At 44.9% G+C, this 26,253-nt stretch overlaps 1 protein-coding gene across 2 annotated transcripts in view; it reads left to right on the top strand.

Annotated features, from left to right (window-relative positions):
• The window catches only part of INAVA (innate immunity activator), an 88,370-nt gene that overhangs the window by 43,307 nt on the left and 18,810 nt on the right, over positions 1–26,253 (top strand). The window contains exons 1-3 of one of the 2 annotated variants that reach the window (XM_069238870.1): positions 7,143–7,258; positions 21,222–21,333; positions 25,954–26,078. In XM_069238870.1, coding sequence (XP_069094971.1) covers positions 21,279–21,333; positions 25,954–26,078 — 180 coding nt within the window. In that variant the 5' untranslated portion in view covers positions 7,143–7,258; positions 21,222–21,278. Of the gene's footprint in view, positions 1–7,142; positions 7,259–21,221; positions 21,334–25,953; positions 26,079–26,253 lie in introns of those variants that run through there. The other variant, XM_069238871.1, reaches the window with a different exon arrangement.

Here is a 26,253-nt window from a genome sequence, read left to right as displayed (position 1 = left end):
GTCCCATGCTATGTTCTTATTGTCACCAACCACTGAAAATGTCCTAATTGCCGCTTTTGATATACAGTCTTTCAGTTAAGATTGTTATTGTGAATCAGCCAGCCAAATATATATAAAACATCTTCATTATGTGTGCCCTGTATTTTTAATGGTTGATCGCCTTCTGGTTCGGCCCTGGAGCACATGATCGATAAGTGGCGTTAGGAATGCTTGACTTTGCACTTCTCGTCATGTCTCTGGTATGCAGCTGGTTTATTATTTCTAGTTGTAAGTGATGGGAAAAGAACAACATGGGCACGGTCGGTGCACTGTTGGCATGCAATCCTGCCAGCTCCCAGTGAAAATTGGCAGAGAGGCACATTGAAACTGGCAGCAGATAAGCGCTGAACTATGCAAGGTCGGACTTTTAAGCCCATCCTTACAGTGGAAAAGTCCAGTGTGCTGTTGGTTAAAAAGGGAAGGATAAAGTGATGGTGTCACACATGACGTGGTGTTGCTTAGCAGCTGTTGTGACTCACTTAGACCAGGTAAAAAACAAGGGTTATCTCTCTATGTAGCAAGATGCATAGGCTAGTTAATAATCAAATAAAAGCAAAAACATAGTTACTGAAGGAAGAAGAGCACCAGCAGGCTCCTCCATATGCCCATCTCTCCGGTGACATAGTCATCAAATCTTTCTCCTTGCATTATGAATGTGGTATGCCTAGCTTTTTAGATCTGCTGTAGAGAGTTCATTACTTGTCACGTCAGCCTCATGTTTTGCAAAACAATCATATTACAAATGTATACATATCAGCACAATTTTATCCATTGACCTTTTCAAATGACAAATGTCAAGCTTGCTTCCTCCCACACGTTGGGCAATGGATTAGTCGACTTCAGCTTTTACAGCCCTTTACTATGAGTGACAGTCTGCTCTTCCACATGTATGTATGTCTGCCTAGAAAGTAGTCCACTTTAACGCGAGGGCTGATAGGTCTACCTCTGCTTTAAATTTCTTCTGTTTGTGTTTTTTTTATTGTTTATGCGATGGGTCATTTTTTTTATTTACTTACTTTTTCCCCCCTTTTTATTACTTTCACATTTTTCGTGACAATTTCGTGTGCTTGAAGAAACAACATTTCTAGCTGTTTTCCAAGGCCAGACCTATTGGCATTGCTAGTGTCTGTTTTGCTCTGTTGGTTGGGCGTTACATGCATTTAATTATCACTCCACCACAAAGTACTTCCTGGTGTTACTCCTGAACCCCCGCTGCCCCCGACGCACTGCTCATAATCCCGTCTACGAACGTCCTCACCCCTGTAACTCCATTTAGACCCCTGGGGTATGTTAACGCCTGTGCGATAGCGGTCTTCTTTCCAGGCTGTGCACCTTTAAGCAGTGCTGCCAGGTGTCCCAGATGTGGAGGGACAGTCCCAGGTTTTCACTACCTGCCCTAGCATTTTTTTCAGAGTGTGTCGACTGAACACAGGAGGCAAGTTTTCATGTGTTCTAATGCCGGCGTAGTCAGCAGCCTCCAGCAGAATGAATGTAGTTAACACGGATGATAACGTATTCAAAAGTTGATTTAATTCTCCTTAGTAACTTAAACGGTTTTCTATCATGATGGGCACTTTCAGGTAATGCTGTGCCCGTCGGCGCCCCTTTATTCCTACATCCATGTTTGTGGCACGTCCCAGTTTTTGGCTTTAAAAATCTGGTCACCCCAACTTTAAGAAGCTGCACTTTTTGTGCACTTCTTCAGGTGGACCTTAGACTACCTTTGTTAGCCCTCCTCTGGGCTATGTCTATTCTTACATTCCTCTGGTTTTATTTGTACCAGTTTCACGGAGCTTGGCAGCAACTACTTATTGGCAAGCTGGCAGTAAAGCATTCCTCAGCACTCAGAACAATAAACCCTTTCACACAATGGCAGCAGAACTTTCCCCTAATGTCACACTGAAAGGCCGACCTGCTCACCCAGAGATCCAAACTATGTATGATAGACTGCGTCATGGTGTGACCATGCCCGCTGGTGTGATCATGTGAGCTTGTGTCTCTATCATGAATGGATTTATTGACAGTGATATGTTTGGTGCTGTGCCCAACGCATTCACCCCCACTTGAACATTAATATATTTTTTGGGCTAAGTTACTATCTCAGAGTCTCTTTACACACTGTTGTTTGGTATTTTTTCACTTGCACTGAGCACTGTTCCATCTTTGTATTTTCATCACATATGTGACATAATACACGTTTTTGTGGATTATTTCATCAAATAGTATTCTGTTTGTCCGTTCCAAGTTTACCTTCAAAAGGTTAGGTAAGGAGGAACCATTTGCTGATTCAATTCACAGCTACTCATACCTTGCGCAGCATTTAGGATTCTCTGTATCTGAAAGTTGTTGTCAAGGAGTGAATGTTGATGCTGGCCTTTATTCACCCTTCTGAGTTCTCCAAAGCAAGGACGGCCTCTTCCGATAGCCCTGTGCCTGCACCCCCATTGCATACAGGAAACCAGCAAGTGCCCCCAGAAGAAACAACCAAGCCAAAGCAGACCGCCCGCTCACACCCAACGAAATTTTGACAGAGAAAAAAGTTTGGCAGCCCACATAACAAAGGCCCAGAGGGAACAAGGCCAAGGAGGAAGAAAAACCTGAACACAGAACCACTAAGATAAAAACAAAAATAGAGTGTTGTGAAGAGCAGTCCATCTGAAGTTCTGCCTTTACATAGTCAGCAAGGAACTTCCTGTGGAAAAACCCTCACAGTAGATAGGTGTAAAGTAATTACATAGCCATGAAGGCGCCATCTTGGATTGGAACAGGGGATGAGAGGAAGTTCAGCCTCTTTGTTCAAGTACAAATACAGGTTTCATACGTGCTGAAAGGAAAACGTGCTGTCAGAAATGCTTTTAGAAAACGCACAGTACCCAGACGAGAATGATATTGCGAACAGTGCGCTTCGTAATGCAGGCAGCATCCTGTTCCTGTCGCCTTGGGTGCATGGCTCCCCACAGAGGCTGGTCCTGCGCTGGCAGTGATTGTTCCTCTGTATTTGATGTCCTCAGTGTTTTTCGTCCTGCACGAGGCTTGTTTTTTTTCCATGGTTACAAACTGAAAGAGACTGACACTTGTAAGCTAGCGGCCTGGTGGCTAAAGGCCATCTGCACTGAGGTCAGTGGGTGGAATTGATAGAGACTGGAGGACACAAAAGTGAAAGGCTGTAAGGCATATACAAGTGGAACATACACTGATAAAAATGAAATTGACTAATGGATATGAAAGTGGATTGGCATGCGAAGGGGCTGGGTACGAGTATATGTGTGCTTAGTATATGTGTGATAATGGGTCTGTCTGCAGATATATATTTAGAGGCTTATGGGCAGATGTGGGAATGAATGAGCTAGGAAACGGAGTGCATATAATCCTATGAGATGGAAAGAGGAAGAACTGTGCAATACTCAGATAAACGCAAGAACACCAGTGAACAGGTTGGTAAAGTTCTTTATACAGTGCTTGAAATGAAAATATAAAAGTGCAGGTATGCTTTAACCCAGAGTACAGGTTTGCTACTGAGAACTGCCATGTTACTCTCTCATGAAAAGGATTGCACCCCTGCTGACCAGTGCTGCCCCTGTCCTTTCCAAGGTAAAGACGTTTGGACACCGTGAGTACCTGCCCATTTAAAGCACCAGCTCTAGATTGATATGCGCAGTGGGTTGAGGAGTTCAAGGGCCTTTATCCGAATGTTTTGCCATTTGCACTCAGTTCAGTTTGAATTGTTAGTTCCTAGCCTACCTGTCATTCCTTCATGTGTATGTGTCACACTTAACCTTGCATGTATGATCAGTTTGGCACTAATCTGCACTGGCTGAAGCCTGCTGAAGTCACCTCGCCCCCAGTCACATCTGAACTCCGCTATGAAGAAGGTTTTGAAGACTGACACAAGTGGAGGGAAGGGGCAGGTCACTTTGGTCTTCCCTTCAGCTTCCCTTACAGCAGAGAGTTCTGTAAGAAACAATGACATTATTAGCGAAACTTTTCTAGCCTAAAATGTGTTATCTTCTCGTCAAACGTCCAGTGTCTCTGCACCCCAGTCCCCAGTATCCTTGTGCATGCAAATCAATGTGCCTTGATGCGCATGTGGTGATGAGCGTGCCTGTTTCTTCTTGGACTCCCCTACAAACAGAACATGGTGAATGAAACGTGGCTGAGCGATTTCAAGCCCCCACAAATGATAATGTCAATCATACTTGGATTACTCTTTCAACTGCACACATTGCGTGTAAGGCTTTCCTGCATACGTACACCTCCAAGTAATGGCTTGACAGAGGTATTCATACTAACTACAGTGGCTGTTTCATAAGTGTTGCAATTACCAAAACATCCTTTCTGACACTACTACCCAAACTTACCTTGCGACAGAAAGGATGCAAGAGACACTTCTGCACTATTATCTCAGCAGCTACCTCACACAGAAAAAAAGAGAAGGACTCAAAATATAGAACAGGATAAAAACAAAGAATAATAAAACTTGTAATAAGCTCAACGACAACAGCTACTAAGGCCACGTAAAGTCTATACCCTAAGACCATAGAGTCCAAATTGCCATAGTACTGAGGAATTGCTGCACAGTAGGCTAGATAAACTCCAACACTGCCAGCAACTAATAAGACTAGTCAGAGGACAGGCCACAAAGTTACTCGCCAACTGGAAGACTTGGTAGGCACCAAAGTTCTGTGCCACAGAATACAGTGGCTCGCCTTGAGGACAACACAAGACAAGTCTGAACATTGCTGGTCACAAAGGAGCCTAGTCCAGGACAGACAACAGAATTACTCACGTGCTGAAAACTCCTCTAACACCAAACAATAATTGTGACCACTGTGAAGGCAAGCGTCGCCTTTACCTTGTCCGTGACTGACATAGACCTCCCAAGGGTGCAGTAGTCCTGACGTTACGTGATATCACAGAGAATTCCGGAAGTCCCTCCCTTAAGGAAACACTAAAAAGTGCAACCAAAAGCAAGGACTCCACTTTCTAGATTCACCCAGAATGTAAGACACTTCACATTTCTCTGATTCCTGCTGGGACTTTGACCTTATATTGACCTTTGTTAGAGCCCGCCCCCCTCACCTCCTTCCTCACATGCATTTCCCATCTTATGAGTGTGTTGGACTGAATTATAAGGCACTCAGGCAGTGCCTGAAGGGCTGGTCTGGGATGGGTAGGGTAATGGGTAGTAAGGCGCTGCGTTGTAAAGGTCAATGCTTTGCTCACGTGCTGTGAAGGCATGTGTGGTAACATATTTGCAAGGTACTGCAGAGTACTTGGGTTTTGCAAGCAGGTTAGTGAATCCTATTACGAGTTTGGTGGGTTCATGACAATGTTGCAGAGATGAGTGTGTGACCTGTATGTAAACACTGAATCCTGATAAAATAGCTAAGACAAACTCTTATTCCTCTAGGGTTGGTAAAATGAGTACAATTGATGTGGGGCATAATTACCACCTAGCTAGGGGTGCACTCCGACTCCTGAGGTTCCTGCATCTGGTGAAACCACGCAGAGGAAAACTCTTACTGCACAATGCACTATTTTGCCTGGGTGGTTATACCACCCCATTTCACAGCCCCACCAAAAAAGTCAGAATTACGGATAATGTGTCAGATCAATTTTACTGCATGGTAAATCCACGTTTTCCCTGGGTCAACCCCATCTATCTAGCAAAAATTAATGAATGGGGCATTCTAGCTGGTAAAAGAATCACAGGTCCATGTGCAAATGTCACACCACTCAGAATCTGGATTTAGTAGTGCACTCAGGGTCGAGTGCACTTTAGTGTCGACAAACAGTTCGATTCTTCGGATGTGCTCTATAATTGTGTCATTGTACATCTAGACCTACATGAAATACATTACTGATTTTTCTCCAAGTGCAGCGATTATAGAAAGACATGGAGCAGGTTGCGATGTTTCGCCCCAGTTACAATTCTGACCGGAAGCAATCCTTCCTGTTGGGAAAGAAGAAAAATATATCTGCCAGGTCGGTAGAGAAGGGCCCCATATGCATCCGTTACACTTGTATATCTCCTCCCAAATCTGGCCTGAAAGAGATATATATATATATATATATTTATTTATTTTTTCCAGAAACCAGAGTGATGGCTACAAACCCAGCTCTGGTGGAAAAGGAGCAGCATTCAAGCTGCACAATTTTAAAGGTACGGGGATGTGTTTTAGCTGCTAATCTAATGAGCTAGTCCGGGATTTGAAATTTGACTAGTAAACTGTGTGATTTTGGTCAAATCACTTTTTCTATGTGTGCCTCGTAGTTTTGGTTCAGCCTAAACATGTAAAATACAGTGGTGCATTGTGTTCTTAGTGCTACGCACTCGCCTTCGCCTTATCCTATCCCTGGTTTCTGGAATCTGTTTCCAACCAGGCCACTCAATTCACAAGATCTACAGCGCCTCGACTTCCAGGTGCTCCAACTGCAGACAATGGTGTTTCTAAAGCGTTACAGCGCCTCGACTTCGAGGTGCTCCCACTGCAGACGATGGTGTTTGTAAAGCACTACCACACAATATCTACAACACCTCGACTTCCAAATGTTTCCACTGCAAAAAGACTGTTTGTAAAGTGCTATAACACAAGATCTATAACACCTCCTCTTCAGATGCTCCAATTGTAGAAAGATGGGGTTTGTAAAGTGCAACCACACAATAGGTACAACGCCTCGACTTCCAGATGCTCCCACTGCAGAAAGACGGTGTTTGTAAAGTGCTGCCACACAATATCTACAACGCCTCGACTTCCAAATGTTCGCACTGCAAAAAGACTGTTTGTAAAGTGCCACTACACAAGATCTATAACACCCCCACTTCAGATGCTCCCGCTGCTCCCGCTGCAGAAAGACGGTGTTTGTAAAGTGCTTCGCTGGTCCCTCTAGATGAAAGTGCGCCTCCGCTGGCCCCTTGGGCTGTGCGTGGGAGGGCGGTAAACAGAATGCTTCCTTGTGGAAGGGAGGCGCTGCTGGTGCTCCTCCAGGAATGCCTTCAGCCCGTCTTGGCCCACGCCTGCCCGCCCGGTGCGCCCATGCGGAGCAGGGCAGGTCAGGCTCGGCAGCAGGCCCCTCCCACCAGCACAAGCCCGCACAGGTGAGGCAGCCGTCCTGGCAGAAGGTGGGGTCTCTCCTGTGAGCAGGAGCGTGCCCGAGAGCTGCCTTCACCTCGGAACACTCCGGGGAGCGGGAGTCACCGGATTCAGGACCCCCTCAGGTAGGGAGCATTGCGGGGGGTGCTGGGCACAGAGGGTGTGTACTGTTTTATAGGTTGTGCGTGTCCTTGATAAGTTGGAAGGGAGGGGGGCGAGGACGGTCTAAGTGTGAAGAAGAGTCTTCTTAGAAGACACAATCTTCACCCTGATCATGAGTGGGGACGCTGTAAGTCGTCTTTGTGACGCACCGCGACTTCGTGGCAGTGCAGGGGCGCTCCATCAGCAGCCCCCACTGCTGCATGCCGAAGAGAGCAAGATTGCTGGCGCATGCAACGGTCACCTGAGCGTCCATATAAATACATCCATTCAACTTTCATTCATTTACGGGATTATTCCAGTAGCGCGGGGCTCTTGAATCTGGACGGAAGGAAGACAGACTTCCAGAGTGTGGGGCTCGGTTGCCTGGTAAACTGCAGTTCATTTTTTGTATCTATTGTTTTTGCAACACGCTCACTTGGCCACTGCACTGAAAGCTTTGAAGACTCTCCGAGCAGCAGTGGGCTTTGTGGACAGCGACGGTGCTATGACGGGAGGCCTCGCTGGAAGATATGAGGAGCTCATGGGAGGCCTGGGCAGGGCCACTGGCCAGGAATGAGGAACGGCATTCGCGAGTGGCTACTGGCCTTGAGCGCGCCAGAGGAATGGATGTCTAGGAAACAGCTCAGCCTGTGACCGGGGTGGAGATCCTGGGTCTAATAGGCCTGTGTCTATATAAGGCTGACAGTGTTGGTAAAGGGTCAGTGTCAAGCTCGTGACACATTTCCTGACTGCTCAGTACGCATGAACGACAAGCGTGGCTAATGGTTGGTCATTTGCGTGCCAAATAGGACCTTTCCTATGATGTACTCTGCCAGGAGGAAGTAGCGGGGTCCTCGTGGTCTATTTGCAGATCACTGATTGTACCGAGTCTCCGAGTTCTTGGACATCTGGTCTTCCCAAAGCTTGGCACTGATGGTTACAATCGCCCCTGTAGGATTTCCATAACGTCCATTGTCACCCGGGCACTACTTTTCCGCGTGGAGGTGAGCATCCTGCGGTTGGAACTGGCAGGAGTTGATAGAGCATCCCTTGGGATGCTACTCACCGAAGGGCACGAGGGGACAGGAGCGACTGGATTACACTCTTAATAAATAATATAACTCTTCTATAGGACCGAGAAGCAAAAAACACGAAATTGTATTATTTGGTAACTGTTGATCTCAGATCCGCTGAAACATTGCAGGTTTCCATGATCTACCTGGTAAACGCATTCGCAGGGCAGTTCCTGGGTGGCCAGGTATCCGCAGCTTTTACCTCGAGTAACACCAACAAGCACTTTAAAAGGTATGCACCAGTGATTAAATGAAAATAAACACGTGCAGGTATTCACTCTTTATAGTGCTTGGTTGCTCCTGGGAAGTGCCTCTACTCGCCGATTAAATGTATTGCAGCAGTGCTGAGAAGTGCAGGCACTCACCCTTTCAAATTAAAGTAGTACGGGTACTCCATACCGAACAGTACCTCTCCATTTAAAGCACCGGTATGTGCACTTAAAAGCCAAGGAGGAGGCGTGGGCAGAACCCCGGGTCCCTCTGGCACAAACACAATTGTTCTCTGTTCTTAAACCGGGGGGCGTTGGAGAGCTGTTAGCGGTGACTTCCCTGAATTTCCCATTAGCGGCATAAACTGTTTGCAGGAGATAAACCCTGTGTAATTGGATCAGTCTTCGGCACATCCCCTCCCCCAGAGTGCAGTGTTTGCATACAATTGAAGTCACCTTGACTGCGCGGGTTCTGTTTCGGTGGGAAAGTCTCAGGGGAGTCTGTTTGCTGGTTGTTGAAGGTTTCCTGGACGGTTCTGCCCTGCGCCGCTCTGTGAAGTTTATGGCGCTCATTTTTTTCACCCTCGTGCCATCTCACGAACATCGGAACATACAACAGTGCTCCGCAGAGAAATCCAACTTTAAAAAGTTTGAAATCCGCTGCAAAGCTAGTGAAGACTGGCGGGGGAGGGGGGAGATTGAGCACCAGAGTCTGTTGGAAGAGACAATACACAATTCAGCATGTCTCCCCTTGCAGGGAGACAGTCTTTTTGGTAAACCCATTATTGTTCTTGTTTACTGTTGCTCAGGGCCCCAAACATAAATGCCGCGCCTTCTTTTCGAAATGGGCACTTTCCCTAGCACTCTACCCCCTCCCCCACCACCACCACCACCGCCTTTTTGCAGTTTTCGTCTTTTTCCTCATAAACTTCTAGTTGGGAAGCCACGGAAGAGCATTCATGTGATGGCTCAGCAACCTGAGAGTTAGCAAACTGTCACTTCCGGGCCCAAGACTTCTCAACAATGCTGAAAAGAAACAGCACGTGGAGGAGGTTTAGTTTGCAGCGATCAGGCGTTCACCAAAACGCTTTCACTCACTTGTGATCTTTTATAGCATTTCGAAAAGGATGCAGTGTTGCACGGTGGAGCCGAGAGACCAAACTTGAGGGTGAGTGGAGTGTGGTATATACCCTACTAGCCAGAGCATTGGGTTTTAAGGGCGCACTTTAAAGTTCTTGAAAATCTTGTGTTCGCGTGTGCACCAAAAACCCATACCGGTCATGAAATGAGAAATGCACTTATGAGATGCGAACGGGGTAACAAAGAGATTTCTGTTTTTTGAAATATATTTTTATTTTTTTGAGATCCAGCGCCAGAACATATCATTCATACTTCGCCGGTAATATACAGAATGATAAAATCTATAGATCATATTTCATTACAAAGTGCCTCCGCATAGCCGCAATAACATATACATTTCATAGTATCAGCAGCAATATCCCTATACAAAATATCAAGGGAGATTTCTTGACGTTTTATTTATGTATGAAAGAATTGCATTTTCATCATGGAAGTCAGGGTGGAAAGAGTTCTTGGTATTAGATACTCAACAAAACGTTGGCAAGAGTGACAGATCTGCCTCTGAGTTAATTTACAGCCACCCATTTGTTACTAAAACACTTTCTAAATACGTATTTAGGATTCACTTGCAGGACAAACCAGAGATGTGTGTCTTCTGCTGGAGGTGCATGGGAATGCTGTTGCCCAATAAAACACTGTTCCTTTCTCTGCCTGAATACTTTGGTAAGTCTGTGAATTTGTGGCAGTTAAGTGATGCAGGGCTTGTGGTAGAGGAGTGTGATGAAGAGCACGTGGCCTAGGAGTAGTGCTAGTGATGCAGGACTTGTGGTCCAGTGCTCGAGCAGTGTGATGAAGAGCACGTGGCCTAGGAGTAGTGCTAGTGATGCAGGACTTGTGGTAGAGCAGTGTGATGAAGAGCATGTGGCCTAGAAGTAGTGCTAGTGATGTGTGATTTGTGGCGTGGTCTAGCAGTAGTGCTAGTGATGCGGGACTTGTGGTCCAGTCCTCGAGCAGTGTGATGAAGAGTATGTGGCCTAGCAGTAGTGCTAGTGATGAAAGGACTTGTGGTCCAGTGCTCGAGCATGGCAAAGAGGAGTATGCGGTCTAGCATTAGTGCTAGTGGTGCAGAGCTTGTGGTAGAGCAGTGTGATGAAGAGCATGTGGCCTAGCAGTAGTGCTAGGGATGTGTGATTTGTGGCGTGGTCTAGCAGTAGTGCTAGTGATGCAGGACTTGTGGTCCAGTCCTCGAGCAGTGTGATGAAGAGTATGTGGCCTAGCAGTAGTGCTAGTGATGCAGGACTTGTGGTCCAGTGCTCGAGCAGTGCAATGAGGAGTATGCAGTCTAGCATTAGTGCTAGTGGTGCAGAGCTTGTGGTAGAGCAGTGTGATGAAGAGCATGTGGCCTAGCAGTAGTGCTAGTGATGTGGGACTTGTGGCGTGGTCTAGCAGTAGTGCTAGTGATGCAGGACTTGTGGTCCAGTCCTCGAGCAGTGTGATGAAGAGCACGTGGCCTAGCAGTAGTGCTAGTGATGCAGGACTTGTGGTCCAGTGCTAAAGCAGTGCAATGAGGAGCACGTGGCCTAGCAGTAGTGCTAGTGATGCAGGTCTTGTGGTAGAGCTGTGCAAGGAAAAGTACATGATCTAGTAGTAAACGTAAGTGATGCAGGACTGATGGTAGGGTAGTGTGATAAAGAGTAGGTTGTCTGGCTGTAGAGCTGAATGATGCAGGACTCCTGGTCCACTGGTAGAACTGTGTGATGAAGAGTATGTGGTCTAGCAGTAGTGCCAGTGATGCAGGACTTGTGGTAGAGCAGTGTGATGAAGAGCATGTGGCCTAGCAGTAGTGCAAGTGATGCAGGACTTGTGGTCCAGTGCTAGAGCAGTGCAATGAAGAACCTGCGTTAGTGCTAGTGATGTGGGACTTGTGGCGTGGTCTAGCAGTAGTGCTAGCGAAGCAGGACTTGTGGTCCACTGCTAGAGCAGTGTGATGCAGAGTATGTGGTCTAGTAATAGAGGTAATTGATGCAGGTCTTTTGGTAGAGAAGTGTGATGAAGAATCAGTTGTCCAGCTGTAAACCTAGTGATGCAGGACTCGTGGTCCAGTGGTAGAGCTGTGTGATGCCAAAGTGATGACTTAATGGTAAAGCTGTATGATAGGAAGGCCAAATCCAGGTTCCCATTATCCAATCAAGAGGTCTCATTGAGTGCCTGTATCTCATGATCTGCCTACCCCCCCGGGAATGGTTCTTTTGAATATTGATGATCTTGTGATCTTTCAAGCTTCCAGGTGGTGTTATTTGTGAACACAAAAAAATCAGTGTTGCTTGGGAGGAAATAAATGTTACTAGAAGGAGCAAAGTCCAACTGTAGAGCAGAAATGTCAATATTCTAATTGTTTCTTGGTCTAGCACGCAACGGCCACTTGTTTAACCACTCTTGCAATGAGGAGTCTCACCGAGCACAGCTTGGCTGACCATGTGTCTCATGGGCTTTAATTTGAGAATGCTTCCCAAGAGTGAGATTCCTTTCATGGCCTGAAGTGAACCAAATACACTGAGGTTTCCCTGAGGAAGTACTGTAGATGGCACCTTCATACCCGATCAAGTAAAGTCCTGGAAAGTAGGCCAAAGTGGATATACCCTAAGTGACATTAACAGTTTTCAGTTTCACCTCCTCCCACGGAAAAGTGATATCCTGTGCCAACAGATGGGTCGTCGGTTTACCTACAGTGGATAAGGCACAGAGCCCAGGAAGAAAATTGCCCTGGCTTCCTCCAGCTAAGTTGACCATATGGATGTCGTGCCAGAGCTGCAACAATGGATGCGGTGATTCCAGGAATACAGAGCTCTTCCAGGGAAGTCAGAGATTTTTGGCAATCACTTAGCTTTTAATGTCCATACACAATGGATGCTGTCTATAAACATTACATGTTTACACCATCCAGTTGAAAATGGCAGGACATTTTGCACAGCTCTGGATATGTGGACTTGCTATGTCTCAAGCCGATTTCCTACAGCTAATACACTGATTTAGGCGAGATGTCATGTACAGATCTATTCTGCCTATGTCTTATCCGCAGTTATAAAGTCCCAAAGTGGCCTTTAGCTTCTCTCAGTCAATATTGATTTGTATTGCTCTGTGTGGTGGGTATTATTGAGCTAGTGCAGATGTAACATTAAGTTAACTACAGTGGGTTTGCAGTACAGGAATAGAAACAAAAAATCGGAGTACAAAGTAGAAGAGTAAACATTTACACTACCAAAAAGCAGAATACACCAAAAAGTGAAAATAAGCAGTCAACAAAAAAACATTGATTATTAGGGTGGGCATAAAGTTAGATTATTTATGCGGTTTAGCATGAGATTAAGGTATGGTGCGAGGGATGAGGTAAGGGGTCAGATTAGGAATGGGGCAAAAGTTAGGGACAGGGCAAGGGGGTGGATTTTGTTTTGGTGAACTCAGACCTGAGCTAGAGTAAGGGGAGGCGTAATAGTTGGGATTATAAAAAGTGTTTTGATTGCGGTAAATGATGGGTTAAGGTTAGGTTATGGGGTGAGATTAGATAATTGAAGATGAAAGTGATGATGTAAGAAGAAGGTGCTGAAGAAGGATGGTACATGGGGTGGCATGAGGGCATCCCTGTAAAATGGCACAGACAGCTTGCTGTCAGACAGGGAAAAGGGTTAAAAGGGAGTAACAGTTAAGTCTTAGAATAAAGGTAACAGTTAAGTCTTAGAATAAAGGCCAATGAATGCCATAGTACACTTCCCAAATTTAGTAGTAAACATTCAACTTTTTTAGATGTACATTTCTGTATTTTCCATAGATATACATCAGCTAGCCCTACTTTATATTTTATTTTTTATCTCAATATTTTAGCACTGTACGATTTTTCATTCTGCTTCTTTACGTAATAACAGTGCTTAATTTGAGCCGGTGGTTTGCGGTGCGCGGCACCGCCACTTATTTATGAGGGTCGCCACTTATTTTTCTGCTAGCAAAAGACAATATGGGAAAGACGGAGGGAGAGAAAAACGAAGAAGTGAAAAAGCTGAAAGCTGCAAGAGTGAGCTGAAGGGGCAGTGAGTGACTGTAAATGGATTAAAGCGGTCCGAGATGGCTTCAGGATTACGCTGCCTCAGTATTCCGTGCTCCTACATTTAATTGTATCAGCTGCGTGATCCAGAGGAGAGCTTTGGGCACAGGCACATTTTTATTTACAAATTAAGCACTGCATGATACAGTCCTTCAAAGCATTGCTGCTACTCTGAGAGCAAAGAGAAGAGAGAAAGATGTAGCGGGAAAAGAGTGAGGATAGTATGTTGTGGCAAGGAGGTCAGGCAGTGGAGAAACGCAGGCCCTGGCAGCCGCTGCGGGGTGGGGGCCGGGTGGTCAGCTCTAGTGGCTCCCTCAGCACAATACACTGTGCACGGACGACAGTCCCCTGACTGGGTGCAGGGGGCCCCCTCAAGGTAATTTGCAGGGGGGGAGCCCTCAAGTTTCATTACGCCACTCGGACCAGTTATTGAAGATCTCTTAATGAAAGAGGCCAGTTTTCAAGCTTTTCTGAATCAGAATCAGAGTACAGTCCCCTTCGTTTTAGGTTGAGCATAGCAGCGCGCAAGCGCTGCTTTTCCAACGTGTTGGTAGGTATCTGGGCTTTTAACAACTCCCACCTCACGCCCATCACTACCACTCATTCGTGGGCTTGCCCTTCAAAAATCCTTTGATGACATTGGGAAATGGTTTACCTTTGTCCATCCTTGGGGAGGTTTTGTTACCGCCCTGGCCATCGTCCCTGTTACATCGCTAATTGCACTTTTGCCAATAAGAAGTTTGACTGCGAGCAAACTTCTTTTTCCTTTTGTGTGTCTCTTCATGCTGATGCTCATGGTGGCCGTGGCGATGTGAATCAGCTTGCTTATGTGAAACTGTTTTATTTTTAATTTTCAATTTATGTGGCAAGAAAAGTTGGATTAGGAGTTCACACCGCTAATAGCTCTAAACTCGAGCAAATGCAAGACTCATTGCATTGCAAATGCTTGTTTTCCTTCTTACCAGTTTGACTGAGCAAATCTCAATTTCAGATCTTAAAAAATGTTTTGCTTGTAGAAATGTGTTCAGGGTATACGGAGAGGAATTTCACAAGTTTATGCCAGAAAACCTTTCTATTTTTATTCTTGGAGATTGATGAAGCCCTTGAATTTGCATTATTTATTTCCTCTCATGTTTTTGTACCGGTTCCATATCTATTTTTTGGCATGAAGGCAAACGTGTCCAATAGAAAAAATAAATACACATACACCCTCTGATAAATAGTAATTCATGGGGCTATTTCTACGTAAGTTGTTTTTAAATTGATACAGGAGGCAGCTTCTACCTGGAGGTTCCATGTACGTACATGAGATGAGTTACCCCTGGGTCATTCGATCCTGATACACATGAAAGACAGCTTCTACATGGGGTGGTCATACTCATGGGAGACATGCAGTACATACGTAGAGAGCTACTATTACATGGGGCAGTTTTTTTTTCTGTTAAACAAGACCTTTAGATTTTACTAATAATGCGTATCTCATATACTTGCCTATAGAGGCTTTCAGCTAGCCCTCTTCTTCTGTTGGTCTATTGTTGTGTCATTCAAAATGTTCTTCCCCCCTTTACAACATACTGCATAAGGAAGAGGTCAGCCCACTTCAGCCATTGGCTATCTGCACTCTGCATGAGATCATTCTTCTCTTCAGAAGGAAGATATCCAAGAGCAAAGTAGTTCCCTTCAGTGACAGAGACTATTATGACAGTGTGTGCTTTTTGAGTCAAAAAATGTTTTTGCTTTTAGTCAGCATTTTGTTATATTGTCAAGGGCTCAGTAGCTCCCGCAAAAATAATGTTTTTGCAAAACGAAAATGATAGAACCCACTGACAAAGTCAAAAGGCTGGCATCCAAGTCAGGTCAACTGACTTTGCAAATGAATGTTGAAACGTGAGACGATTTCTACAGGTGAGTTTCTTTAATGATCTTTAATGGGACATGAGACCACTCCTTCCTTTGCGGTAATCTACAGGTGGAAGGAACTGCTTCTACAATGGAGGTTCTGGAGGAATACATGGGGCCCCTTCTCTCCCAATAGATGAGGGATTCTTTACTGATACAAGGGTGAACTTCTGTATTGGAGGTTGAGAATTGTGTACAGATTTAAGGCGTAACTTCTTTATGGGAGATTCTACACTTATCCAAGGGACCACTTTGAAAGGATGATTGTGACCCGATACACAAGTTTGCTTTGTTGCTCCAGGTTCCAGAAGGTGACTTGGCCTTGCCCTTTGTTGTAACATGCCCAGCTCTGTCTGCCACTCAGCAGCCTCTGTTTTGCTTGGTATTACTAATTAAAGGGAGTAGTGCTTGGAAGGAGCTATACTTAGCCTCCTCTGAATCATTCAGCGGGGAAGAGGCTTTTTTTGGGATCTGGTTGTTTTTGGCTTCTCTTATCCTGAGAGCCCCAGGCAGTGAAGCTTGCCCTGGATTTGCACCCAGCAAAGGGTGGTACATCAGCAAGGAAGTAGCAAGTAGGTTGCGGATGAGCAGAAGGTCGATGAGTTGATTTTTGTCACAGCATTCTTCAGGAAGGGTCTGTGGTTCTTACTGGCATCTCTTGGAGCTGCCACCAAAGGGAGTCATCTGGGACTTGCCACGGCAAGCCATTACTGCAGTCTGTATGGCAGTGTTCCACAGAGGGGGTGATACTCACATAATTCTCTGTTATGTTATATGTCGATTTGAAGAGTGCAGCTATTCACCCATGAGGGTATCCATGCACTGTAGGACGAGCCTGAGGGGGACGGAGGAGATCACGCCTGTTTTGTCTGGAAGAACCATGTATTGAGGTTCTGAGGTGTTAGGGGAGGTCATTCTAGGTCTTGGCTCTGAGGTATGAGAAGGAGCTCCCTCCACTTCTGGCCATCTTGATCTGAAGGAGGTGTTCTCTTGCCTGTGACGCAGATCAAAGTGTACCAATACATTTTTCCCATCTCTGGGCATCGAAGGTCTCTGGCACCCCCCTCAAATCACTGACATTATACCATTCAAACAATTCTCCAATCACTGGCCTTGTACATTTTAATAGGACACTCCTATTTATTCAAAGCACTTCAGAGGAAGCTCAGTCACTCCACCATCACTGGCCTCCTACTGTCTAGTGAAATCTCACTCATTCCTGCATCACAGGCTGCATGCAGTTTAGTAGAGTCTGACTGATTCCTCAGGCACGTGTAATATGAGTCAATGTATTCTCACCCGAGCCCATTCCAGAACTCCTACCACTCTTTAATAGTGTCTCTGTAATAGCCCTCCTCATGAGTCTCGTACACTTGTTGGAGACTCACTCATGGCCATGGCTGGTGCCGTACACATAGTAGGGTTGCCCAATTCCTTCATTCCCACATCCCTGTCTCCGGAAGTTGATGGTGCCATGCTCAAGTCTGCAAGTGTGTTCCTTCTCACATAGGACAAGGCGATCCTTTCAAGCTAATTGTGAAAGAATGTTCGCCTCTGCCCACTCCTCTATTTCGCACAGTCACTCTTCTCTGCTTCTCTTGTCCCAACTAGAAGAGACATACCGATGCGTCATATTGTATGTTGTTTGTGTCTGAACATTGAGTAATTCTGCGCTGCCGTCCCGGGGTCGATTCCCGCCATCTTGGGTTTTACTTGCCAGAACAAGCTTGTTACTTTTGGAACTTCCATAATGTTGTCAGGAACAGTTATCTGATTGGACGAGGCAGAGATACAGTCACTGATTGATCGAGGTATGGCTACTTGTAAGTGGAACTTAACATCCCTTGCAGCACACAAGGACCCTGGGCTTTGGTTGAATTAATCAAAAAGATGGTTGACGTGTCCAAGAGGAAAGCTGACCCTTTATGATTTATGCGGAAAATATTGCAGAAAACCGACTTAACGGTGGCGGAGTGCTCTACAATATATATATTTATTGTCCAGTATAACATGGTGCTGTATTGATTGTAATCAGTTTAAATGCAACAATTTACGTGCATATTTAAAATGAAACAATCCCATATCATGTATTATATAAATCAGCAGTACTAAAGACCCATTGAACTTTCCGATCTTCAGAACGTTATAATCATTGTTACGTTGTAGAATTCACCCCAGGCTCCAAGGATACAAAATAACAACAGCTTCCAAGCAGAGGCAGAAGTCTGTCAGGGGTCTAACTGGCGTGAATGGGGGTGGGCGCAGCCGTATGACGCGCACGGTGGGCGGAGTCGTATCTAAACTCTTCTTAGACGATGATGTCTTAACTCAGCCTCACGCACTGCAGGGGAATATAAAGTTTTAGGATTTAAGTAGAGGAAAGGACGGACCCTGATAACATGCGAGGGTGGTGCGACGTTATCGTTTTAACCAGTCACCATTTATAAACATTGCGCATGAACTGCATTGGTTATGGAATATGCCGAGCGTGTCTATTGTAACAATGTTTTGCCTTTTTGTTACTGCATTGTCTCCGGAAGTGAATCGAGCCGTTATTTGTTATTTTGTAATGAATCTTAAACTGCGTTTTGTAGCGTTGCTCTCGCTGCTTTCTTGCTGTGATTGCCTAATCCTTGACAGCCTTTCACTGCAGTCGGTGGGTGTGAAGCAAAAGCCACAGGAAGGCCTGGTCCCCTCCACACCTGGTCAGCTGCGTCCTCCTGGGCCATGTGATTTGTGCGAAGGAATGAGCTGTTCCAGTCGAATAGCTTGACAAGAACTGTCTGTCCCTTCGCTCTGTTCTCGAGAGAGTGACTCACCCCGGTAAAGTGTACGGTCTTATCGGCAGGTGACGTCACAGCGATCCAGGATCCGCCTTCCTGCCCTTGTATCTGCTTCTTCCTTCAAAACAAGACATGTCTGTCAAGCGCTATATGTCCATCACCGCACTCGTACCTTCGTTACCGCCTGGTAGCCCCTTTCACTCCATAGCACGGTTCAGAATCCAGCTCATCTGTTTTCACTCTGAAAACTTAATTTTGCATTTCCATATTGAGAAAAGTCATTACATAGTATACTTTTATAAAAAGCAGTGCTCCACTCCCAGGGCCTTGCAGTACTCTGTACTCTTGGCATTCGTTAAAGCCTCTCAAAATCCTAAATTAAAATAAATCAGTAATCTATGATGAAACTGCCTCTCACCGATTCGACTAGTCTAGTCTAGTGTGGCTCTAAAATCAGCCATGCAAGTGAGGAAATGAGAGAAGCAGCAACGAATTGTGATGGTGATCAAACCAAGGCTATTCTGTTAAATCAGCAAGTTTAGTTTGAAAGGAAGACGAAATGAGAATACAGGTGGAGGTGGAAGAAGCCTTTTCAGTTCTATGTTCAGTGACTTTTAGGCGCTTGAGTGAACTATTTGTGTATTTGGTTCTCGTAAATGGATGTCTGGGCAACAGGGCATAACTGCAGTAGAGGTGACACGCGTAGGTAGCTGCAATTAATTCTCCCCTCGAGGTTACAGTGTAATTTTAAGGATTTTGGGGTCCCTGGAGAAGAGATATTTTAAGAGCCCCTGTTTGAACCACCTTTGTATTTTATTATCTATTTTCTTCTAAATCAAGTGTGATAATGCCTTCCAATATGGCATAATATGTTAATAGCAAGAATTAGACAGAAAGGTCACTTTCCAATGGGCCCCTTGGAAGTGGGGGCCCTGGGCAACTACCCACTTTGCCCATGACGTTAACGCAGGCCACAGTTTTCAAGGCCGGCGTTGGTACAGTGGATAATATTTTTAAAGCTATAGATCAATGGTGCCTTGTCACTGCGTTGTCTGCCATGCTGGATTACTTAGATTAAAAAAGCCTCTTGTGAGAGAAGCTGTGGAATCTAGCTATTGCCCCATCGCTCCTTTACCTGATTCAGGCATTACATGCCTATCCTGGACAATAGTATTGGAAGGCACACAGTACCCAACAATCAAGACTCTTTGCCTAATTCCAACTTAGGTGGACGGAAAAGCCCGTCAGTTGAAGTTCCGATGGAGGGGTTGCAGCCAATGTGGCTGCCTCCCCGCCTGGGCCATTATGAGTTTACCGCTGGGTCAGCGGGCAGAAACACAGTTTATGCCCGCTGGCCCAGCGGGAAACGGCCTACAGTATTGTCTCCAGCTTATAATTGAGCCGGTGCAATGCTGTAGTGCATAGGGTTCACCAGTACCCGTCGCAAAGTTCATTGTCTGCAAAGCAAAGCAGATAGTGAACTTAGCGAAGGGGCTGGCCAGGGGTGGGCATGCACTTCCCGTGCATGGGCAGTGCAGAGGCCCCCTTGGGGCTCCCTGCACCCAGTCTCCTCCAGATTTTTCATGGCACGCTACAGCCATGAAACCGCTGGCAGAGAAGCCAGTTGTAATCCCCTGGGCAGCGCCTCTTGCAGCGCTGCCCCGGCGGATTAAGACCACCAGACCATCGTGTCGATGAGAACTGGCGGTGCTGGCAGTCCGACAGCGGCGCTACAGCTGCGATCGTAATGTGGCGGTCCGACTGCCACAGCGGCCCTGGCAGTCAGGTCGTAATGCGGCCCCTGTGTCTGCAGCCATCGTTGTTTTGCCTCTGTAAATATCGGATCTGGTAGCTGAGCAGAAACACTGCTAACACGATGAAATGTACCTTAATCTATATTGGAAAACAGACTTGTTACACAATGAGACTGTTTTAAAGTACACAAGAGCCGAGTCATTTAACAACAGCACTGTAATTAATTCTCACAAATGGCAGCAAATTATTGTTTATATACTTTTGTAGTTGGAGGCCCTAAAGCGTGTGATTGCCTATTGACTTTTTGTGAATGTAACCCTATGCGGTCTTCAAAAATAATTAAGGACTCAACCTAATCAAGAAACTATCTACATTGTGTTTAAATATATAAGAATGGGTATTTATGATACAAACACAAGAAGATGCAAAAAAGGAAGAATGTGAAAAAAACAAACCACCCACCTATACCAGTTCTGATTACATCAACCCATATCGATCCAGAAACACACTCCTGACAACCTCAGATCCTTCTATGTGTCCGTGCTGTACACGTTAAGGTTCTGTCAGGTTTCTCCTCTCCTGTGACTTTGGTTTTACTCTCGCCTCTGGCTCCTCCAGTTAAATATCAACAGCTTACCTTCGGTCAGTCCTAGGAAGATCTAGGACTTGGCGAAGCCTTTACACCTTTGTCCACTGCTAAGTGTCTTCCAAAGAACATTAATTTAATGTAAATGTTTTCTCAAAACTAATTTACCATCAACATTTCATTGGGGCTGGGGAGTAATAAAGGCCTGTATTTTCCTTCCACAGCCCCAGCGGTGATCTCTCTCGTATAGGTGCAGTTCATAGATCTTGTAGGGAGACCAGTACCGTTAAGCTAGATACACTCTTAAATCTGGTATTGTTTTTTGCACAGTTTTACTAAGGTTTTTTATGTTTACCAACCTAGAAATAAAATAACGGAAATTAGTAAAGGCACCTTTGTAAATATTTCATAAGCTAGTCACAATGTGTACTTGTGTATCTAAATCCTGTTTTTCTTTTTGTTGCAGAAGTAACTCAGTTCCTCGCCACCGCCTGCCCGCCTCCGCATCACTTGCTCTGTAACCATGGAGAGCAAAGAGGAAGTCAGCGACACAGACAGCGGGATCATCGTGCAGTCAGGTACTGCAGCTCTCAAGTTTACAGACCTGTCCATGCACCTGGAGCATTTACCACCAAATTTGCCATTTCCCCCCCCATTAACATAATCTTTAAAGCTTATTTCAGAGGATATCTTCATAGACCGGTTACCTTTTAGGCTCCACTTACTAGGCAAATATATAAAAGTAGACACGTAGAACTGCCCAAGAAGCAGGCCTTCTTATGAATGTGTGTACCAACTTTGAAATAGCGTAGCAATGAACAGATGGTTGTAGCCCAGAGGCCCAATTCAGATTATTTAGATTTCATAATGTGAATGTGAAATGTGAAAGCCACTATAATCGTCTACAGGCTTGTACCTTGTGAACCCTGCCCTTCTGTAAAGTCTTGTCAACAACCTCCTTTCACACTTCCTTTTGGGAAGCTCTCCACTACTATAAATGAAACCTATTGTAAGCTTTGTTTTACTGGTAGTGGCGTTTTGTGTTTAGTAATGCTGTTCTTATCTGGTGAGTTCCACCTTCCTTGTTCCATTTCTCTGAGCAGTGTGTGGCGCATCTCTGCAACAGTTCGACTGACTGTGTTCCTCTGGAGACTGCTCATGCACTGATAGGGTGTTGCTTTTTACAGTCGGTTGTTTGCTGTTTGAGGAGATGGATCTTACCAAGTCGCTACTGCATGAGTTGCGCACAGTCGGAGTTAAATATATTCCCATACTGAGCCGTATGTCATATGGCCTCCTACTTACAGCTATACCAGTTTTCCCTGTAACCACACCACTAATGAAATGTCGTGTTTAATATTATTTTTTTCAGCTAGATTAGGCAGACAGTGAGTGTTTCTCATGAAAGATAGGATGCCATACAGACACTACTCCTACTTTCCTCATCAAACTATTCCTTCACTGTAAAAGTTAACACAAAAGGTGAAAACTTTCCAAGATTCAGAAATTTGTCACATTTACTAAAAATAAAATAAAAAAAAATATGATTAAAATAAAATATTTCAGGTGTCCTGTTAAGGAGACGGAGAAAACAATCTTAGCCCAATAGCTGTCCTATCTACTACGCGTATTAGATACGTCAAAATCCTTATCCCAGCTCAGCATATTGGCATTCATTGATATTAGAACAAACATTTGCAATGCAATAGGGTCTTGCATTTCTCTGAGTTACAGCTATTAGCAGTTGTAAACTCCCAGTCTGACTTTTATTGCCACATTAAATGAAAAACAAACAGCACGATCGCGCTGCTACAGTTCACTCGTATGGACAGTTGAAGACGGCATGCAAGTAGAAGAAAAAAAAAATGCAAAAAATGAGCGCAATCGCACTGCTACAGTTCACTTGTAGTGAAACCTATCGGCAAAAGTGCAATTATCTAGGTAACCAGCAAAAGTTAAATTAACTATGCAACAGGGTCGATGTCATGCAAAGCACTTGACTTCTGCCAAGCGAGACCGTGCTGTGAAAAAAAGATAAAAAGTAGTCCACACACCGGACGGAAAACAGCGAGCCTCGCATGTTTTCAGTACGTGGTCGCTGCACTTGAGGAGGGCTAACCACCGGAAAAGGCATGACGTATGCGTGCCTTCCACTAATGAAAGCAAGCAGATTTTGAAAGGCAAGCCCACGAACCAATGAAAGACACTGACGTGACACAGTCGGGGCTCTGAGCCCTTTTCTAACTACTAAAGCGTCTCATGAGCGATACGCATGCGCAAGCGCATGTGACGCAGGCTCTACCCTAAAAAGTTACCTATCTAGATTGACCAGGTCCACCTTGACCCTGTGATTAACTCACACGGCACGATTTCTGACATATAACTGTTTCACCAAGATATTCCTGTCTTATATCATCTCTTTAAAAAAATCTTAAAAACAAATCTTTTCTAAAATCATTGTCTCAGGCAAACTCGGTTAATACTCAAAATACTAGTTTTAATCTGAGTATCCAGTGGAAGCTATCTGGTTTAATACACAAAGCCTTCTAGGAGTCCAATTAGAGAGACTTTGGGTCATCTTCCAAAAATAAGCTCTTGCTGCTATAACAACTTTCAACACTGCACTTCCTGCCCTCCCCTGACGTGCTTTCCTGTCTGAGGCTAAAGAATGGTTGCCAAATTTTGACATTTTAGCTAAGAAATTATTTCTAACAAGTAATAAAAAATAAGGTAAATGGAACAAGCTTTTGATTGGCAGATCTGACATTAGTGTAAATATGAATTGAGTGGTCAAGCTCGCAGCACACATCTTTGATAGCCAGTGAGGACATTTTTCACCTGATGACCACTCTGGTGTAAGAATCCAACAAGGTGTCATTTGAAAGCTATGGATGTAGAGACGCTATGAAAGCTATTTCATGATTTCGACAGCTGGGTAAAATATTTTGACAACAGTGCTACGATGTGAGAGACGGACGTGGACAGAGCTTTGCTCGATTATGTTTTGTTGTGAACTTTTAAACTTCTGTGACTAATGTTTTGGGAGTTATTGTTTCTTGCGGAAGAAGCATACTCCCACACATAAGCTTAGGAATAAAGCGCTGCCATGCCCACAGATGTGAAACTCAATATTTGACAGCTCTGTGGCCGAGACCACGCATGCCTAGAGAGTCAGGAACGGACAGATTTCTACAGTGTCCCTTTCAGCCCAGGGCTTGTGCTTTGGGCTGTCTACAGCTCTCTTTCATGGTCCACCCAAAGATTCTTTTTAAACCTGGGTGCCTTGGGCTTGGTGGCATCACACATAGATTTGTAAAGCCTTAAAGCCCTCTATACATGACAGGTCACAGTAGTGATCTGATGTTCACAGCAACAAGAGGGGATTCAGTTTGTGGTGCATGCCTCAAAAAACACATTATTTGCTATTAGGATACAGCAGCCCAACTGGGCTTCCAAATTTAGGAGCAAAAACCCTTCTAGCTAAATTCTTTATGACTCATGTACCCCCTCACGCCCGATTTTTAAAATTCTTACTATGTTTTCGAAGTTCTAAAAAGAGCTTACAATCCGATTCCATCAGAAACTCAAGTTACACAACCCTGAGGTTCTCTGAAAGCTCAGATTCGGCAGCAGTGGGCGTTCTCGGTTTCTCTTCCTGTACAGCAGACCGAGACACTTCTTAGTTATATATTTGTTTTCACAGTGGGAGTTAAACAGAGTTTAACTGGATATACAAGCTTGCCCGCCCCTTAACACTGGTGCATTGTTTCATAGAGTATGCAATCGGATCCTGCCAAACAGAAAATCTTCATCTTAGGAATTCTTCTGTTGATGGCACGTTTGGGTAGCGCATGCAGGATTCTAGCGCTCCATGGATACAGTGTTCAGAGTGAGGAACATCACTCACAGGATATAGGATGTAGGTTTGGTAAGGGGTCAGTACATTTCTCATCTAGCAGAACATCTGCATATCTACACTGCTGCAATAAAAGACCACTGTGATACAGGAATCAAACAAGGTGGCATATCAACACCTTGGTCATTGCGAAGCCATGAAAGTCATTTTATGACTCGAGGCCTCTGTTCTGTGTAAAATCATGGGCTGGCCCTTAAGTAGCTTACAAATGGCATTCATCTTACCAAGCATGCTGTTGTCCCGGTGATGGCGAAGAGACTATGCAGATGACACTTGTGGAACGTTCCCTGTGTCCACTGACCAGGATATAGGTGAGACTTCTGTATGGCACAAGGTAATAGACGGATCCTTTTAATAGGGGTGTTGCAAATGTCCATGAACTAAAGATAAGCATTTTCAAAGTTAGGAAGGAAGTAGAACTCTTGGTAGTCTAAGCCATTCACATGGGACAGTTTGGTGGCGCACAGGCAGGAGCACTGGGATATGTGAGTGAAGGAAGTAAGCCAGTCATATGTGTAAGAGTGCTTGAGCTGCAGTACGCACTGCAGGCAGCCGCGGACATACTGGGTCATCACATGCAGTCTGGAACCATTGTCACCTGCTTGCTCTTCAGTAAAGGGGCAGGTACAGTTTGGTGTACCCAGAAAGGTAATGGCACCCTGTACTTACTCAGTGATTTTACACATGAAGGTACGTTCACATTTCTATTTTTGAACCAGAAACGTGGGAAACTTTTTTCAACTGCACTTGCAGGTATTTCTTTCAGAAATGTCAATTTTTACCAGCCTGTCTGATTGTTGATACTCATGATGAGTTTATTACATTTAATAGGTTATCTCATGAGATGTAGATTGTTCCTGTGGCTCAAAAATATGAATGACTTTCATCATGTAGTGCCAAGGCCTCCAGCGCCACTATGAGCCATAAGGTATGCATTGAAGAGTAGTATTAAACAAGTGTGAGAGGCTGGGGACAAGTTAATAACAGACAAGTGGTAATGGTACAAAAGTATGGTCTATATTTGCTTCTTGCAGTCTGATTGGTGTGCCAGTACGAGGACTGTAATGCTGACAGTCTTCTGACTCCAAAACTGGACTTGTACTTTATAAGCTGCATAAATAATATGAATCTTCCAATATGAATTTTTAACTGTACCCTCTGACAGAAGGAGTAGGGCTTCACACTGGCCTTGTGACATGGTCTTGCTTCTCTGCAGGAGAGATGTGTTGTCCAGCAGAAGAAGATAGGCTTTGTTTCTGAGTTCTACCTTTTGCCTCTCCAGGTTCTGATAGCCCAATTGCTCCAATGAAGGACCTGACTCAGGCTATCAAGAAGCAACAGAAGGCTTTGGAGGAGAAGCTGGAGGCCTGCCTGCATGAGCTGAAGATCATTTGCCTGAGGGAAGCGGTAAGTGACCACAGTATTGCATTCTTGGGACTTCCTGGAGGGCACCCGGCAGGCACGGTATGGGGTCTGTGCTCTGAAATACTTCTCAAAGGAAGAGTTTCTCTGAAAGAGATCCTCAGTCCACAACAATGATTTTACCAAGAGGGTTCTTCAGAGTGTTTCTATAGCAGAACAG

Source organism: Pleurodeles waltl, chromosome 6, assembly GCF_031143425.1.
Source record: "Pleurodeles waltl isolate 20211129_DDA chromosome 6, aPleWal1.hap1.20221129, whole genome shotgun sequence".
NCBI classification, from domain to species: Eukaryota; Metazoa; Chordata; class Amphibia; order Caudata; family Salamandridae; genus Pleurodeles; species Pleurodeles waltl.
Note: the sequence above shows the minus strand (reverse complement) of the source record. Positions and strands in the feature narration are given on the sequence as shown.